At 40.9% G+C, this 15,784-nt stretch overlaps 1 protein-coding gene across 18 annotated transcripts in view; it reads left to right on the top strand.

Annotated features, from left to right (window-relative positions):
• Window positions 1-15,784, top strand: part of LOC121822970 (uncharacterized) — a 109,189-nt gene that overhangs the window by 55,096 nt on the left and 38,309 nt on the right. For 17 of the 18 annotated variants that reach the window (XM_076552245.1, XM_076552229.1, XM_076552248.1 and 14 more), the window contains one exon: window positions 1,473-8,092. The exons of the other annotated variant lie outside the window; for it this stretch is intronic. In XM_076552245.1, coding sequence (XP_076408360.1) covers window positions 1,473-3,079 — 1,607 coding nt within the window. In that variant the 3' untranslated portion in view covers window positions 3,080-8,092. Of the gene's footprint in view, window positions 1-1,472; window positions 8,093-15,784 lie in introns of those variants that run through there. 18 annotated transcript variants of the gene reach the window in all.

Raw genomic sequence — 15,784 nt, 5'->3', positions numbered from 1 at the left:
AGTCAGTGCAACCAGTTTTTTGTCTGAAGGAACTGCTCTTGATCCAGTCTGTGGAGGCTCAGTCTGTGTCTCAGGGGGCCATTCTTGATCCAACCTGCACTCTTGGGTCCAATCAGAAATCTTGGTGCAATCAAGCTGGTAGATTCTGTGTCTCAGGGAGCTGCTGAGGTCACAGGCATAGGTGTGGTTTTGGGCAGAGGGAGTTGATCTCATACATTGCAAGGTCCCTTGGGAGATATAGGTAGGGAGATCTGCCCACTGGAGTCTTCCCTAGTGGCCTGCAATGGTGGGGTTAGGTGTACGTCAAGGGTTGTGCCCTGGGGCCTAGGTCCAAGAGTCAGGACTTTCTGGCTAGGAGAAGAGTCACTCACCTCTTGATCCAATCAGAGCTGGTGGAACCTGTGCCTTAGGGAGCCACTTAGGTCAAAGGGAGATGGGTGATTTTGGGTAGGGAGTGGTGTTGTAAATTGCAGTATTTAATGTGCAGGTGTTTGTCCAGAGGCCTGCCCACAGGAGACTTCCCTACTGGCCTGCAACTTGGGGAGCAATGAATGAGGGTGGGGAGGCATGAGTTGTGCTCCAGGACCTAGGTCCTAGAGACAGGATTCTCTGGCTGGGAGAAGAGTCAGTCATTCACCTCTTGGTACAATCAGAACTGGCAGATTGTGTGTCTCAGGTTGCCCCTGAGGTCACAGGGGGATGGGTGGGTTTGGGGGAGGGAGTGGGTTTTACAGATTGCAGGGTCCCTAGGGGGTATTGGTGGGGAGATCTGCCTGCCAGAGTCTTCCCTACTGGGCTGCAACTGGGGCAGCAATGGGTGGGAATGGTAGAGCATTCATTCTGCCTTGGAGCTTAGGACTTAGGCAGGGAGAAGAGTCATTCACCTCCTGGTCCAATCAGAGCTGGAGGATTCTGTTTTATATATTCTTCTCATCAAAATAAACCATAAAATAGTGTCCTAAATTTTTAAGGAAGAAATTTAATCTTTTTGTGGACCATCTACTTCTTGTGCAGCATATCTTTTGTACCTGCCAAAATAATACTCTATGTGGAGGATAAAAATGTTCTATTTAGATGATGGCTCAAATTCATATAGTCACAATTAACTTTCTCTTTGCTCAGCTTGGTTACCTTATAATTTCAGGGATGTCTGGCCATATATCATATCCTGTTTAATGGGTTTACTTCTGTTTTAAAATGCCCTTACAACTTTCTTAGCTATTAAACTTTGAATACTATGCCATTATGTCTAGGTTCTTTTTGGTCATGCCCTTATTCTAGTAGAAGTCTAGATCATTTCTGCCTACAACATTTTATCATTTATGCTTAGTCCTTGTAGGTTTTGAATGCACTGTAGTTTCTCACTGATGCTTTAATATATATGAGTATATATTTTCTTTGAAAAAGATAAGCATTATGAGTATGAAGAATATTTCCAAGCCTTTGTTCATTTCTCAACTTTTGGTCAACAGGAACAACATTCAATGATTATAATGATTACAACAACAGTATTGACTGTAACTTATTACGTATTCAAAGCCAGAGAATTCATACAAGGGAGAAACCCTACCAGTGTAAAGAATGTGGTAAGGGCCTTAGTTCTTATAAAACACTTTCCATACACCAGAGACTTCATACTGGAGAAAAGTCCTACACATGTAAAGAATGTCATAAGACCTTCAATACTGGCTCTTCACTTTTTATACACCAGAAAAATCATACTGATGAAAAAACCCACAAGTGTGAAGAATGTGGCAAATTATTTTACTATCCTTCAATGCTGAAGCAACATCAAAGAATTCATTCTGGAGAGAAACCCTACAAGTGTGAAGAATGTGGCAAAGCTTTTTATGAATCTTCAATGCTGAAGCAACATCAAAGAATTCATTCTGGAGAGAAACCCTTCAATTGTATGGAATGTGACAAATCCTTTAACAATCCTTCAGTGCTGAAGGAACATCAAAAAATTCATTCTGGAAAGAAACCCTACAAGTGTGAAGAATGTGGCAAATCCTTTTATAAACCTTCAGTGCTGAAGAGACATCAAAGAATTCATTCTGGAGAGAAACCATGCAAATGTGAAGAATGTGGCAAATCCTTTTACACTCCTTCACTGCTGAAGCAACATCAAAGAATTCATTCTAGAAAGAAACCATGCGTGTGTGAAGAGTGTGGCAGTTTATTTTCTTCATTCTCATCCCTTACTCAACATCAAACAGTTCACTACAAAGACAATCCCTACAAGTGTGAGGAGTGTGGCATAAGGTTTTCCCATTCTGCAATCCTTCAGAAACATAGTAAAATTCATGAAGAGAGACCATACAAGTGTGAAGAGTGTCACAAAACCTTTCTTTATCACTCATCACTTAAGAACCACAAGGTAGTTCATACTAGACAGAAACTCTACAAGTGTGAAGAGTGTGGCAAATATTTTTCCTCAGCTTCATGCCTTAGACGACATCAAATAATTCACAGTGAAGACAACCCTTATAAGTGTGAAGAGTGTGGCAGATGTTTTTCCTCAGATGCATGTTTTAGAGCACATCAAACTATCCATTCTGAAGATAATCCTTATACCTGTGAACAATGTGGCAAACGATATTCCTGTTCTAGGGATCTTCAGGAACATCAAACACTTCATACTGGACAGATATTGTACAAGTGTGAAGAATGTGGCAAAGAATTTCATTATCTCTCAGGCTTTAGGAGACATAAGGCAATTCATACTGGAGAGAAAGCTTACAAGTGTGAAGAATGTCACAAAGCCTTTCGTTATCTCTCATCCCTTAGGAATCACATGGGAGTTCATACTGGAGAGAAACCATTCAAGTGTGAAGAATGTAACAAAGCCTTTTGTTATCTCTCATACCTTATGAAACACAAGAGAGTTCATAGTGAAGAGAAACCCTACAAGTGTGAAGAATGTCACAAGGCCTTTTTTTATCTCTCATCCCTTAGGAAACACAAGAGAGTTCATAGTGAAGAGAAACCCTACAAGTGTGAAGAATGTCACAAAGTCTTTCATTATATCTCATCCCTTATGAGACACAAGACAGTTCATACTGGAGAGCATCCCTAAAACTGTGAATATGTGACAGAAGGTTCTCTTCACCTTCATCCTTTAGACAATGTAAAAAAGAAAGGAAATTCATTCTGAAAACGATCCCTAAAATTGTGGGCAATGTATCAAAAACTTTGTTAATCTTTATGTGCTTACTCAACAGATGTTATAATTCATATGGGAGCAATATCCTACATATGTCTAGAAATGTTTACTTTTTCAACCCTTAAAATACTTCAAATGATTCATTCTGACTACAAACTCCGTGAGTGTGTGAAGTGTGGTAAAATATTTGCTAACTATTCAGATCTTACCCACCCCAATGAATCCATAGTGGAGAATATTAGGTTAATCATTTTGGATCATCAACAAGAACATCTAACTTCCAATAGCAAAAATGCTAAGAATGTCATCAGAGAGCTGTAGAGATTTCTGTTTGCTAACCCCCAACAATTTGTTCAAGCAGTGTGTTTGAAACTAGCCTTGATTAATGTGTCTCTTTTTCTGTTACTATAAATGGTCTCTGAAACCTTTACCATGCCCTGAAATTGTCCCCTGAGTACCTGGTATCTGAAATCTGGGCTGTAGCATAGTTACTGTTGTTTTTCCCAGTGGAGTCATCTAAACTCCTGTAATATCTCCCCTTGGTGTGTAAAAAAAACTTTCTATCTGAGCTAGCAGGTTGTCATGCAGTATCTGGCTCCTGCATCCTTATTGGTGAAATAAAAGGACAATGACGTAGTTAAAACTACAGGAAGGCTCTTCCAATCTAAGGCCTCAGCACAAGGCAGCAGCTGCAGCTGAAGAGGTGAAGTCATCAGCTGTGGCATTGATAGTATGAGGTGCAGCTTCTGCACCCCAGATAAAAAACAACAGTGCCCATAGAGCAATAATGACAGACAAGTTATGAGAGTAATCAATGATTTTCTGGTTGGATTTAATGTTTATTCCACAAATTGTAACTGATGTGATATTAATTTGGTAATATACTTAAGCTTGGCTTGGTGATAAGACCTAGGGAGAATTGAAGGCTGTTATTCTAATAAGTGGATAATAACTAAATGAGCCCAAGGTCTCATCTTTATGCCACAGAGTCAGCGACCCAAGTGCTCATCATATTACACAGTGTCAGGAACCCAATTCTCATCTTCACCCCACAGAGTCAGGAACCCAAGTCCTTATCTTTATCCCACAGAGTCAGGCACCTCTCAACACCCACCAGAAAATATTAGTTGCATTGTAGATAGGGAATAATACACAGATGCACATTTGTTGAAGTGTAAAGAATATTAGCCTGTGGAGGGCCCTTGTCTAAAAGTGACACCTGTGTCACACATTGTAAAAGAGGTCCCTTACGTACAGCTAAAGTCAAAAGTCAGGGAATCCTGAGGGAAAAGAGGCAGAAATAGTCGATGTCTGCAGTGCGACAGTAGAATTGTTGAAACATTTTAGAACTCTGAAACATGTCCACAGGCTTCCAGGCTCCAGTCAACTGTCCTACACCCCCGCACATAGTACCATTTCATGCTTAAATGGGGTTGATAAAATGTTCAACCCATTAAGCTTATCTGAGGGTCAAAGAACAGAACAGCCACCAGCTTAGACATAGAAGCCAGAAAATGTTGGTACACATGCCTTTAATCCCATCACTTAGGAGGCAGAGATCCATCTGGATCTCTGTGAGTTCAAGGTCACACTGGAAACAGCCAGGCATGGTACACACACCTTTAATCCCAGACAGTGATGGCAGGAAGCAGAAAGGTATGCAAGACATGAGGACCAGGAACTAGAGGCTTTTAAGCTTTTAGGCTTTTGAGCAGGAGTTCGCCTGAGATCCATTTGGGTGAAGACTCAGAAGCCTGCAGTCTGAGGAAACAAGATCAGCTGAGGATTTGGCAAAGTGAAGTAGGCTGTGGATTATTCTGTGTCTCTGGTATTTCAGAATTTATCCTAATATTTGGCTCCATGTTATTTATTAATATGACAGTTTAGCAGTTGTCTACACTTGAACACACTGTGACTATTGCTAACTGGACAACACTTTTACTGACTAAACCCCAACACACAATATTCATGGTTGCATAAGGGCCTCACTATGTCTTACCCAGTGGAGGAGCTGTTTGGCAATTGATGGCCTCTGAGGGAGACAATCAATCTAAGAGGCTTCCAGGTTCCAGTCAACTGTCCTACACCCCTTCACATGGAGGGAGCACTAAGTGGGATGAAGAAATAACACAGAAAAAAACCCACGAAGTTGGGAGAGAACAGTGCTTTTAAGCATAAGAAGCAATAGGTGAAGGAATGTGGGGATTTAAATAAAACATTTATATACATATATTAAATTCTCCCAAAATAAATATTATTTTAATCCTTGTTGACATTAGGCATATCCAAACTGACCTGTTTTAGCAATGATTACAGCACATGAATCTGGCTGTCATAACATTTACAGAGGGTCCACATCCTACCGTGAAGGCATCATGAAGGATCAAGTGAATGGACTCCCAGAAGGGATCAGATGCTGAGAACTAAGGAGCCCTCTACCTGTGTAACCTAAGGAAAGAGACAGAATGGCTTTGAGGAGATGAAATGCAGCCAGACTCACCTCGTATCTTCCACTTGGCTTTGCCATGAGAACAACAGAGGGATGGTGAACAGTGGTCTCTCCACCTTCCCTGACCTCCCTCCTACATCCATAGTGATCACAGCTGTTTTTGTCCCTGGTTATCCATCATTATATAGTTAGGGAAGGAATGTAACCGTCAAATGATCTTGGATAGAAAGTGTGGTGATATTGTGTTCCCCAAAATACTGTGTACCCTAATAAACTTATCTGGGGTCAGAGAACAGAACAGCCACTAGATACAGAGGCCAGAAAATGGTGGCACACACGCCTTTAATCCTAGCATTCCAGAGGCAGAGATCCACCTGAATATCTGAGTTCGTGGCCACACTGGAAACAACTAGGCATGGTGAGTCACGGCTCTAAACTCGGGAACTGACGGTAGAATGCAGGAAGGTTTTTAAGGCATTAGGATGAGGAACTAGAGGCTGGTTAAGGTTTTAGGCTTTGGGCAGCACAGTTCAGCTGAGATTCATTCTCATGAGAGCACAGAGGCTTCCAGTCTGAGGAAACACAATCTGAGGAACTGGGGAGGTGAGGAAGCTGTGGCTTGCTGGGCTTCTCTGATCATTCAGCATTCACCCCAATACCTGGCTCCGGGTTTGATTTTATTAATAAGACCTTTTAAGATTCATGCTACAAGAAAGTTACAACACAGCACATCACAAAACTTCTTTCATTCAGTTTGGTTAAAAACAGTTTATTAACATGTAAATGCCATATGCACATTAGAGAAAACACAGAGAAATGAGTAAGCCTCTAGATTGCAGGGCAAAAAGTCAATGCTTCCAGCTTGAATGTCCACCATAGATAATAAAGAAAGGCTGTGGTGTGGGACGGTTCTGTTTTTTATAAATGCTAAGATGTAGTCAGCAATGCACCTTGAACAAAGGTCAAGTTTGTTATGTGAGTCAATGTTTTCTCCCTGCTTGGATTCTCTGTAGACCTAGTGTTTAATTTCATCAGAACACGGACGGAAATTCCCTTATCAAAGGAAATGACCTTAATGGATATACATTTGTTCTATTACAGAATTATTTTTTTTAGCACTGCACTCTTTGGGGAAAGCTCCACAAGCTACCAGCTCATGTGAGAAATAAAACAGAGACACTCTCAGGAGTAAACATTTCAGCAGAGGCTCCCAAGCTCAGCAGTAAATAACACAGCAAAGGCTCACACCGTCAGGAATAGGTAGTATAGCAGAGACAGACACACTCAGGTCAACAGGACAGCAGAAACAGTCTCAGGGTTAATAGAGCACAGACACCACCCTCTGGAGTAAACATTACAGCAGAAACCTGCAATCTCAGGACCAGGGACAGCAGAGACTCTGAAATTCAGCCAGCATTTCTCATTTCTCTCTTTAATTTCAAACCCCATTATTTTGAAAGTAAAAAATATTCATATATGAAAATTAACAATACCTGGAAACCACAGTGTTGTGGAATGTTATTTGAACTAGGCAAAGATGTGTTACATCTGCTTCTGGTGTGGAGTCTTACTTTAACTGAGTAAAGGTGTGTTACATTAGTTTCTTCTTCCTTGTTACCCATGTAAAGATGTGTTCATTTGTTTCACCTTGCCTGCCTAAGGCACCTGATTGGTCTAATAAAAGGCAGGACAGGGATAGGTGAGAATTGCAGGCAGAGAGTATAAGAAGGAACAGAAATCTAAGATGGAGGGAAGGAGAGGAGAATGGTTAGAGAGGGACGCACCAGGACCAGTAGCAAGGAGGCTCCAGAAACCATGGAGACAGCAGGAAAGCAAGGTATATAGAAAAAAAGGGGTATGCAGAGTTCTAAGGCAAAACGTACAGGAAGTGAAACAGATTAATTTATAAGAACCAGCAAGAAATGAGCCTCAGCTAAGGCTGAGCATCCATAACTAATAAGTCTCCATGTTATGACTTGGGAGCTGGTTGGTGGCCTAAGAGAAAGCCTGTTACACTACACAGGTCATGAACTTCTGTACAGCTAGAAGGGACATTCAGAACAGAATCTGGGGCATTTACACTGGACTTGACACTGTCTGCACTGAATTTATTTTACGCTCTTATACACCATGAAACTAAAATCCATGCTTGACGGAGTTGGAATGGGATTTTCAGTTATCATTTGTCCTTTTCAAAACCCATGTTTATTACTTGCTTTTATTCCATCCTTATCACCCAATATTTTACCTTTATTCCTTTTCTACATTAGAAACTGTACACACCTACATATCTCTTCACACATATATATGTTTTAATGTCCAGATTAAATATGAGGGAGAACATGCAGTGTATGTCTTTATATGATTGGATGACTTGAACTTATATACATTACACATCATCCATTTTTCTGTAATTTTTGTGATTAGCATCCCCTCTGTATGTGCGTGTAATAAACATATACATTTTTATTTACCAACTTATTTGTCTTTTTACTAAAAATTGTTTTATTCATTTCATATATCAAACACAGACCCCCCCTCCTCTAATTCCTCCTCCTGTAGCCACCATCCTAGCTCCCTGAGAACCCCCAAGCCCCTCCTCCAAAATGATAAAGCATTTACCAACTTATTTTCTACTAATATGTTCATTAATACCGATGATGATTCAGTTCTTTACAACTGAAAATAAAGATGCAATAATATGGAGTACAAAGATCTCTGTAGTGATGTATGAGTGTCCCTGAGCATAGCCCAGGAGTGAAATAGTGGGTACAGTGCAGAGACCTGGGCCCTGGTTCCAGTGGTGTGAGGTCATAATGGGTGTGAGGGGCTGACTTGTGAGGGTCCAGGTGTCACTGCAGCACCCAGAGTCTATGCTGTGGTGGTCTCAGAGGCTACTTTGGGTCTGTGGCTCTAACCACAGACTGCACTGCACCTGAAGTTTGTACCTGTCTCCAGCAGGCTCACAGGGTCCAAGAGGTGACCAAAGATTTGACTCCATGTGGTCACCTGGCTGCCTAGTGAGCAGCAGCCATATGAACCTGCACTGACTTCTGAGGTCACTGTAAGGAAATCTTGGTTGCAGATGCTTTCCTATGACTTTGATGGTGACCATCCTTTTTAATGTTTATACCCTGTACAACCTTGTTTCCACAGTAAACCTGAGGTCTCATGCATTTATAGCTGATCTACATTCTCCAAGCTGACATAAATGACTGGATGCTTATCTGCTTTTGTACAGACACTTTTATACCAGGAGATAAGCAATGGTAGTCTCGGTTGGACTACCTCGGTTAGGCGGCCTGTTATTAGCTGTTCTTAATCACACAATGTCTTCTTTGGCTTTTTGTTAATCTCTTTTTCCATGTCTCAGACTCAGTAGCACTAACTCAGGATGGGAGAGTTAGATGACCCTTCGAGGTACATGTGCTTTGGGCTGATATAGGGACACCAAATCCTACCTTCAACGGCATATGCTCAGAGAAGTAATGTTAGCAACACTCTAAATGCAATTGATCTATGTATTTGAAAAGTAGAAACATACACATGAGTAGCCAGGTGTGTTGAGGTAGAAATCAAGGCAGATCACAGTCATGCAGCAAAGGAATTTCAAGGACGGAGAGAATATCCAATCACAGAGGAAGCAGGTGTGGTGACTTATTATAAAGAGCTGCCCCTTGGACCCAGTATAGCTTCTCCGACTGCAGAAACACACAGGTAGGGGACCTTCCAGCATAGAAAAAGTGGTCCTATACCTTAGAGCCACTGTGAGTTGGGGTCTGGCCTCCCAGGTGCTTAGGCTATGGGATGATCAGGGTTTCAGAAGGGTAAAGAGGTGCAGGTGAATACTCTACTGCTTCCAACATGGTACCTCCTGCTGAGGAACCCCCTGCAGCCACCACAGGCAGTCCACTCTGGCCTCCCTCACCTCAGGATGTGAGGACAACAGAGCAGCCCAGGTTCCAGTCTGTGCATTTGCACTGGGTTCCCTTAAGGTAACTGGACACTCAATAAAGATTCGTCAAAGCCTGGAACCTCACGAGGACAGGTATCTGAGATAACTAATTCCATTCCCGGAACTGTTCAGTATCAGCTGTTATCAGGATAACACGGTGTATAGTGAGTTTCAGGAGATTATCAAATGTGCTAAAAGAGAAAGGTGACTAGGGATTGGACTGGATAACTATTTTATAAGTTTGTAAGTTTGGGAACCATTTTAGGCTGAGAGATTAGTGTAAGAGAGGTGTTGTGGAATACTCTTTTTGTGCACTGTGAAGATGTGTCTTTCCCAAGGCACCTTCTGATTGGTTTATTAAAAGTTAAACAGTCAATGGACGAGAGTTCTGGACAGAGTGCTGAGAAGAGGAAGGGAAATTCCCCAAGAAGATTCCAGGGAAGCAAGACATGCAGGAGGAGAGGTAAACACTGCAAGTCATGTGGGAACGTGTACATGATGAGAAATAGATTAATTAATGTTATTAGAGATAGGAGACAAGCCTTAGCTATAGGCTTAGCTTTCTTAATTAATAATAAGTTTGCATGTTTTTGTTTTGTGAGCTGGTAGCCCAAAAGGAAAATGCATGTACAGAGAAGACTCAGCACATTCTGAGTGAACATGACAACTGAAAGAGGCATGGAGTGCCACTCTGAGTACCCTGGGAGTCCGAACAAGTTAAAAAACTCATGGATTTCTCCCACACGCACTTAGTTACATTACAAACAAAAGATCCACGTGGGTCTCTACATTTTTGATACACAAGTCTCTTACATATGCCTAAGGAAATAATTTGTCTTCAAACAAATCAGACACTAACATGATGTTCTAGGGCTATAGGACAAGTTACAGCCTCAACAAGATATATCCAAATACCAAAACAGGATTTCCACAAAAAAATGACTGATATTGCAGAAAGAGGGAAACTATATTGGGGCTACTAAACAATGTATTTCTCAATAATAGGATAAACCATTTATAAAATGCATAGAGGAATTAAGACTGCACAGGCTGATAAGGAAATGTGCATGTCCCACAAACTTAATAGATGGTTTATGAACACTGGGATTCTTGTAAAGGTGAAACAAGGGTAGAGGGTTGAGAAGGGGTTAAGCAAACACAAAGGGAATCAGGACAAGTTGGATGTTAGTCATTTAAGTATCACCTCATGTCCAGATTGATCTTTGGGGACTCTCCAGATTCCTATCCATCATGTTCATGTAACCTCCATCTTTTTTTATTTTATTTTATTTAACAATACCATTCAGTTCTACATATCAGTCACGGGTTCCCCTATTCTCCCCCCTCCCACAACCTCCCCTTACCCCCAGGCTACCCCCCATTCCCACCTCCTCCAGGGCAAATCCTCCCCCGAGGACTGCAATCAACCTGGTAGACTCAGTCCAGGCAGGTCCAGTCCCTTCCTCCCAGACTGAGCCAAGTGTCCCTGCATAGGCTCCAGGTTTCAAACAGCCAACTCATGCAATGAGCACAGGACTTGGTCCCACTGCCTAGTTGCCTCCCAAACTGATCAAGCCAATCAACTGTCTCACCTATTCAGAAGGCCTGATCCAGCTGGGGGCTCCTCAGCCTTTCGTTCATAGTTCATGTGTTTCCATTAATTTGGCTATTTTTTTTCAACAATTGAGTAAAACCGAAATTTATTATGAGCCACAGTTGTCCTAGGGACCTCCATGATATATATATAGCCTGTATGGTTCTATGGGTTGTGGTCTGATTGTTCTTTATTTTATATCTAGAATCCACTTATGAGTGAGTACATACCATGACTGTCTTTCTGGGTTTGGGTTACCTCACTCAGGATGATTTTTTCTAGTTCCATCCATTTGCCTGCAAATTTTATGCTTTCATTGTTTTTCTCTGCTGAGTAGTACTCCATTGTGTATATGTACCACATTTTTTCCATCCATTCTTCCATTGATGGGCATCTAGGTTGTTTCCAGGTTCTGGCTCTTACAAATAGTGCTGCTATGAACATAGCTGAGCATGTATCTTTATGGTATGAATCAGCATTCCTTGGGTATATGCCCAAGAGTGGGATGGCTGGGTCTTGAGGTAGTTTGATTCCTAATTTTCTGAGAAACCGCCATACTGATTTCCACAGTGGTTGTACAAATTTACATTCTCACCAACAGTGGAGGAGTGTTCCCTTTGCTCCACATCCTCTCCAACATTGACTGTCATTGGTATTTTTGATCGTAACTATTCTGACAGGTGTAAGGTGGAATCTCAGAGTCGTTTTGATTTGCATTTCTCTGATGATTAAGGATGTTGAGCATTTCTTTAAATGTCTTGCAGCCATTTGTAGTTCTTGTTTTGTGAATTCTCTGTTTAGTTCTTTAGCCCATTTTTTAATTGGATTGTTCAGTATTTTGATGTCTAGTTTCTTGAGTTCTTTATATACTGTGGAGATCAATCCTCTGTCAGATGTGGGGTTGGTGAAGATCTTTTCCCATTCTGTTGACTGTCTTTTTGTCTTATTGACTGTGTCTTTTGCCCTGCAAAAGCTTCTCAATTTTGAGAGGTCCCATTTATTAATTGTTGTGCTCAGGGTCTGTGCTGTTGGTGTTTTATTTAGAAAATGGTCTCCGGTGCCAATGCGTTCAAGAGTGCTTCCTACTTTCTTTTCTATTAAGTTTAGTGTAACTGGATTTATGTTCAGGTCTTTGATTCACTTGGACTTGAGTTTTGTGCATGGTGACAGATATGGATCTATTTGTAATCTTTTACATATTGACATCCAGTTATGCCAGCACCATTTGTTGAAGATACTTTCTTTTTTCCATTGTATAGTTTTGGCTCCTTTGTCAAAAACCAGGTGTTCATATGTGCATGGATTAATGTCAGGGTCTTCAATTCGATTCCATTCGTCCGTATGTTGGTTTTTATACCAGTACCAAGCTGTTTTTTATTACTGTAGCTCTATAGTAGAGTTTGAGGTCAGGGATGGTGATGCCTCCAAAGGTTGCTTTATCATATAAGATTCTTTTAGCTATCCTGGGTCTTTTGTTTTTCCATATGAAGTTGAGTATTTTTCTCTCCAAGTCTGTGAAGAATTGTGTTGGGATTTTGATGGGGATTGCATTGAATCTGTAGATTGCTTTTGGTAAGATTGCCATTTTTACTATGTTAATCCTACCTATGCATGAGCATGGTAGATCCTTCCATTTTCTGATATCTTCTTCAATTTCTTTCTTTAGAGATTTAAAGTTCTTATCAAAAAGGTCCTTCACTTGTTTAGTTAGTGTTATCCCAAGGTATTTTATATTATTTGTGGCTATTGTAAAAGTTGATGTTTCTCTGACTTCTTTCTCAGCCCTTTTATCATTTGTGTATAGGAGGGCTACTGATTTTTTTGAGTGTAACCTCCATCTTTCAAGATAAGGTATGGTAAAAAAAATTATGAATAAGTACATCTCTAACTCAGTCCCATCTCTAACTCTCTCCTATCTCTGATGAAGTCACCTGTGCTTTACCTGGCTTCAAATTCAGTCATTCTTGGTTATATGACAGATGACAGTTCACAGATGAGATCCCAAATGACATAGGAGACAAACTTCTGCTAATGTCCTTTGGGGAAATTTAGTAATAGACTGTTGAGGAAAGAATATACTCTATAAAGGTGTATAACTCTAACCTTTGGAGGTTTAACTTGACAGTATAAGTACTGCTGACTGGAAACGTTCATTGTTTTCTCCATTGGGACTGTGTATGCTGTGTTTCCAGGACCAATATCCTATGAAGGGAATCATTCCATCCTGGATGGGGCCTCATTATCTCCTGGGAAGGATGCATGTGACAGGCCTTGGGGATTTTCCAGTACATACAAGATTCACATTGAGGACCTACTGGAGGCACTATAAACAGGAAGGACTGTAAAGGAGGAGACCAATCATCAGTGGAGCTGCCTGCAAGTCATACACTGAGCTGTAGGCATTCAGGTAACCTGAGTTCAGATTTTTAGTACTGCTGGTGCCCGTGTATATGAGTTTTCCCTGTTTCTGTTCTAATCCCTCAATTATTGTCTTGTTGGCAACCAGAATAAATTCACTGATTCTTGAAAATATGGACTTCAGTGAAATCTTTGCAGTGGTTTTCATTAGAGCCTGATCTGACATGAGTACACATTCTGTCTCTTCTCCATTAGAAAATCACAGAATCTAGTGTCTTTTTAATTTTTATGAGACAATACATTCATAATCTGTGGCTCATTGTTTCATTGTGCAAAGTCCTCTGCTGGAGAGCACAGTATCAGGTGGGCAGGCATGGTCCTGGAGTAGTAGCAGAGAGCTTACATATTTATCCACAATAGGAGGTAGATGAAGGTAACCGGGAGTAGCTCACTAATTTCTATATGAAAAGTCCAGTCCCAAAGACACAGCTCTTAAGACAAGGCCACACCTCCTAATCCTTCCCAAACAGTTCCTACAAAGTGGTGCCCAAGCCTTCCATTGTATGAGCCTATAGGTGCCATTCTCGTTCTAAGACCACAGTGACTTTAAATTTATAGACTACATGAAATCTGCTGTGATTGTCAGAGAGATTAAAGTCAATATTGGCAATCCAGGTACTTTGAGCCAACAATAAATATGCTTTGAGCCAAGACCATCTCCATGGAAATCTCTAACTTGTGAAAGTGAAATTTCATTTGAATCATGAGAGATCATTGTAGAGGTTCATGTCAAAACTACACTTCTAGGAACCTTTGTCTAGTGCCAGAACGCAGAGACAAAGGAAACCTTGCTATGGGTTCTGGCCATATCCCAAGATTGAAGCAGAATTGTCCATATTGTACTACCTCTGTAGACACTGAGGTGCAACATGTATGTCAACATGGACCTTTGCAGCAGAGTTAAAGAGAACTGATTCACAATGAAACATGGAGATGATAGCTAAGTTGTATTGGAAACCCGTCCTATACTCATGATAGAAACATATCAAAGTCTAGACAAAGGCTATCTGTTATTAAGAGTACAGAGATAGAAAGTTTGAGTTGACACAATTCTTTGGAGTCCACATAACTTCAATCAGGATCCTCAGATGCAATGTACATGATGTAGCAAGATGTGTCACTGCATTTCTGTCTCACTTATTCTCACATTTCCTTGTTAGATGATGATTCCTCCATCAGGAATGTCAAGTGACCACTGTCCCAAGGCATGTTGAAGCCATAATCTTGTAAACCCTGTGGGATAAGCAGTTGTTTGAATTACAGAGTCAAGAGACTTTGGAATTTGACTGCCTTCTGACAATTAGAGTCTAAACGGACATAGAGGACATGATTGCCTCTCCTAGTAAGAGGTGAAAGTGAAACTCTCAGAGGCTGCCAGGCTAGAGGTTATGGTGTATAGTAGGGTATTTGATTGTAAAATTACAATAAGATTATTTGATATGTTTGTATTTTAGAAATAATAAGTTTTGTGTCCTGATTTTGAGAAACTGAGGTAAATTCAAAGCAGAAGTCACGAATTTCAAAATACTGTCACATAGGAATCCTTTCAGCATCAGAGAAGAGGACATTGCACACAGCAGATGAAATCTCTGCAGAGGGAATTCCATCAATGGATAAAGGTGAGGTTTCATTACACCCATGTTTGAGCCAGGAACTGTGTCCCTCCACTTTGGAGAGGAGCAGGTTGTAACATGAGCTCACAGCACACCTGGAGACAAATACACACCTTTTAGGTCACTTGACACTTGAGAGAGATTCAGCAAAGCCTTGTGACCTCATGAGTATGTGAGATAACTGACTACATACCAGGTATGGTTCAGTGATGGGAGCCATTATCAAGATGACATGATGAATAATGCATTTCAGAAAGGATCAACTGTGCCAAAATTAAAAGGACACTAGCTCTTGGGATTGGCAAATATTCTGTAAGTGTGAACAGGATTTGGTTCCATGTGAACCTAAGAGATTATAGTAAGAGGGAGGAGGCACATTCTGAGTGATCAGAACAACTGAAAGAGTGATCAGTGTCACTCTGAGTACACTGGGAGTGAGAACAAATCAATAAACACATGGACTTGAACCACACCTACTTAATTATATCACACACTGAAGAGGGATCATTGTCATGTGACCCATATCTGTCCTTACATTTGTGATAGGCTGGTCTCTTATGTATGGCTAAGAAAATGACTATTTGTCTTA

This window comes from Peromyscus maniculatus, chromosome 15 (genome assembly GCF_049852395.1).
Source record: "Peromyscus maniculatus bairdii isolate BWxNUB_F1_BW_parent chromosome 15, HU_Pman_BW_mat_3.1, whole genome shotgun sequence".
Classification (NCBI taxonomy): domain Eukaryota; kingdom Metazoa; phylum Chordata; class Mammalia; order Rodentia; family Cricetidae; genus Peromyscus; species Peromyscus maniculatus.
This window is presented reverse-complemented; position numbering and strand designations above follow the sequence as displayed.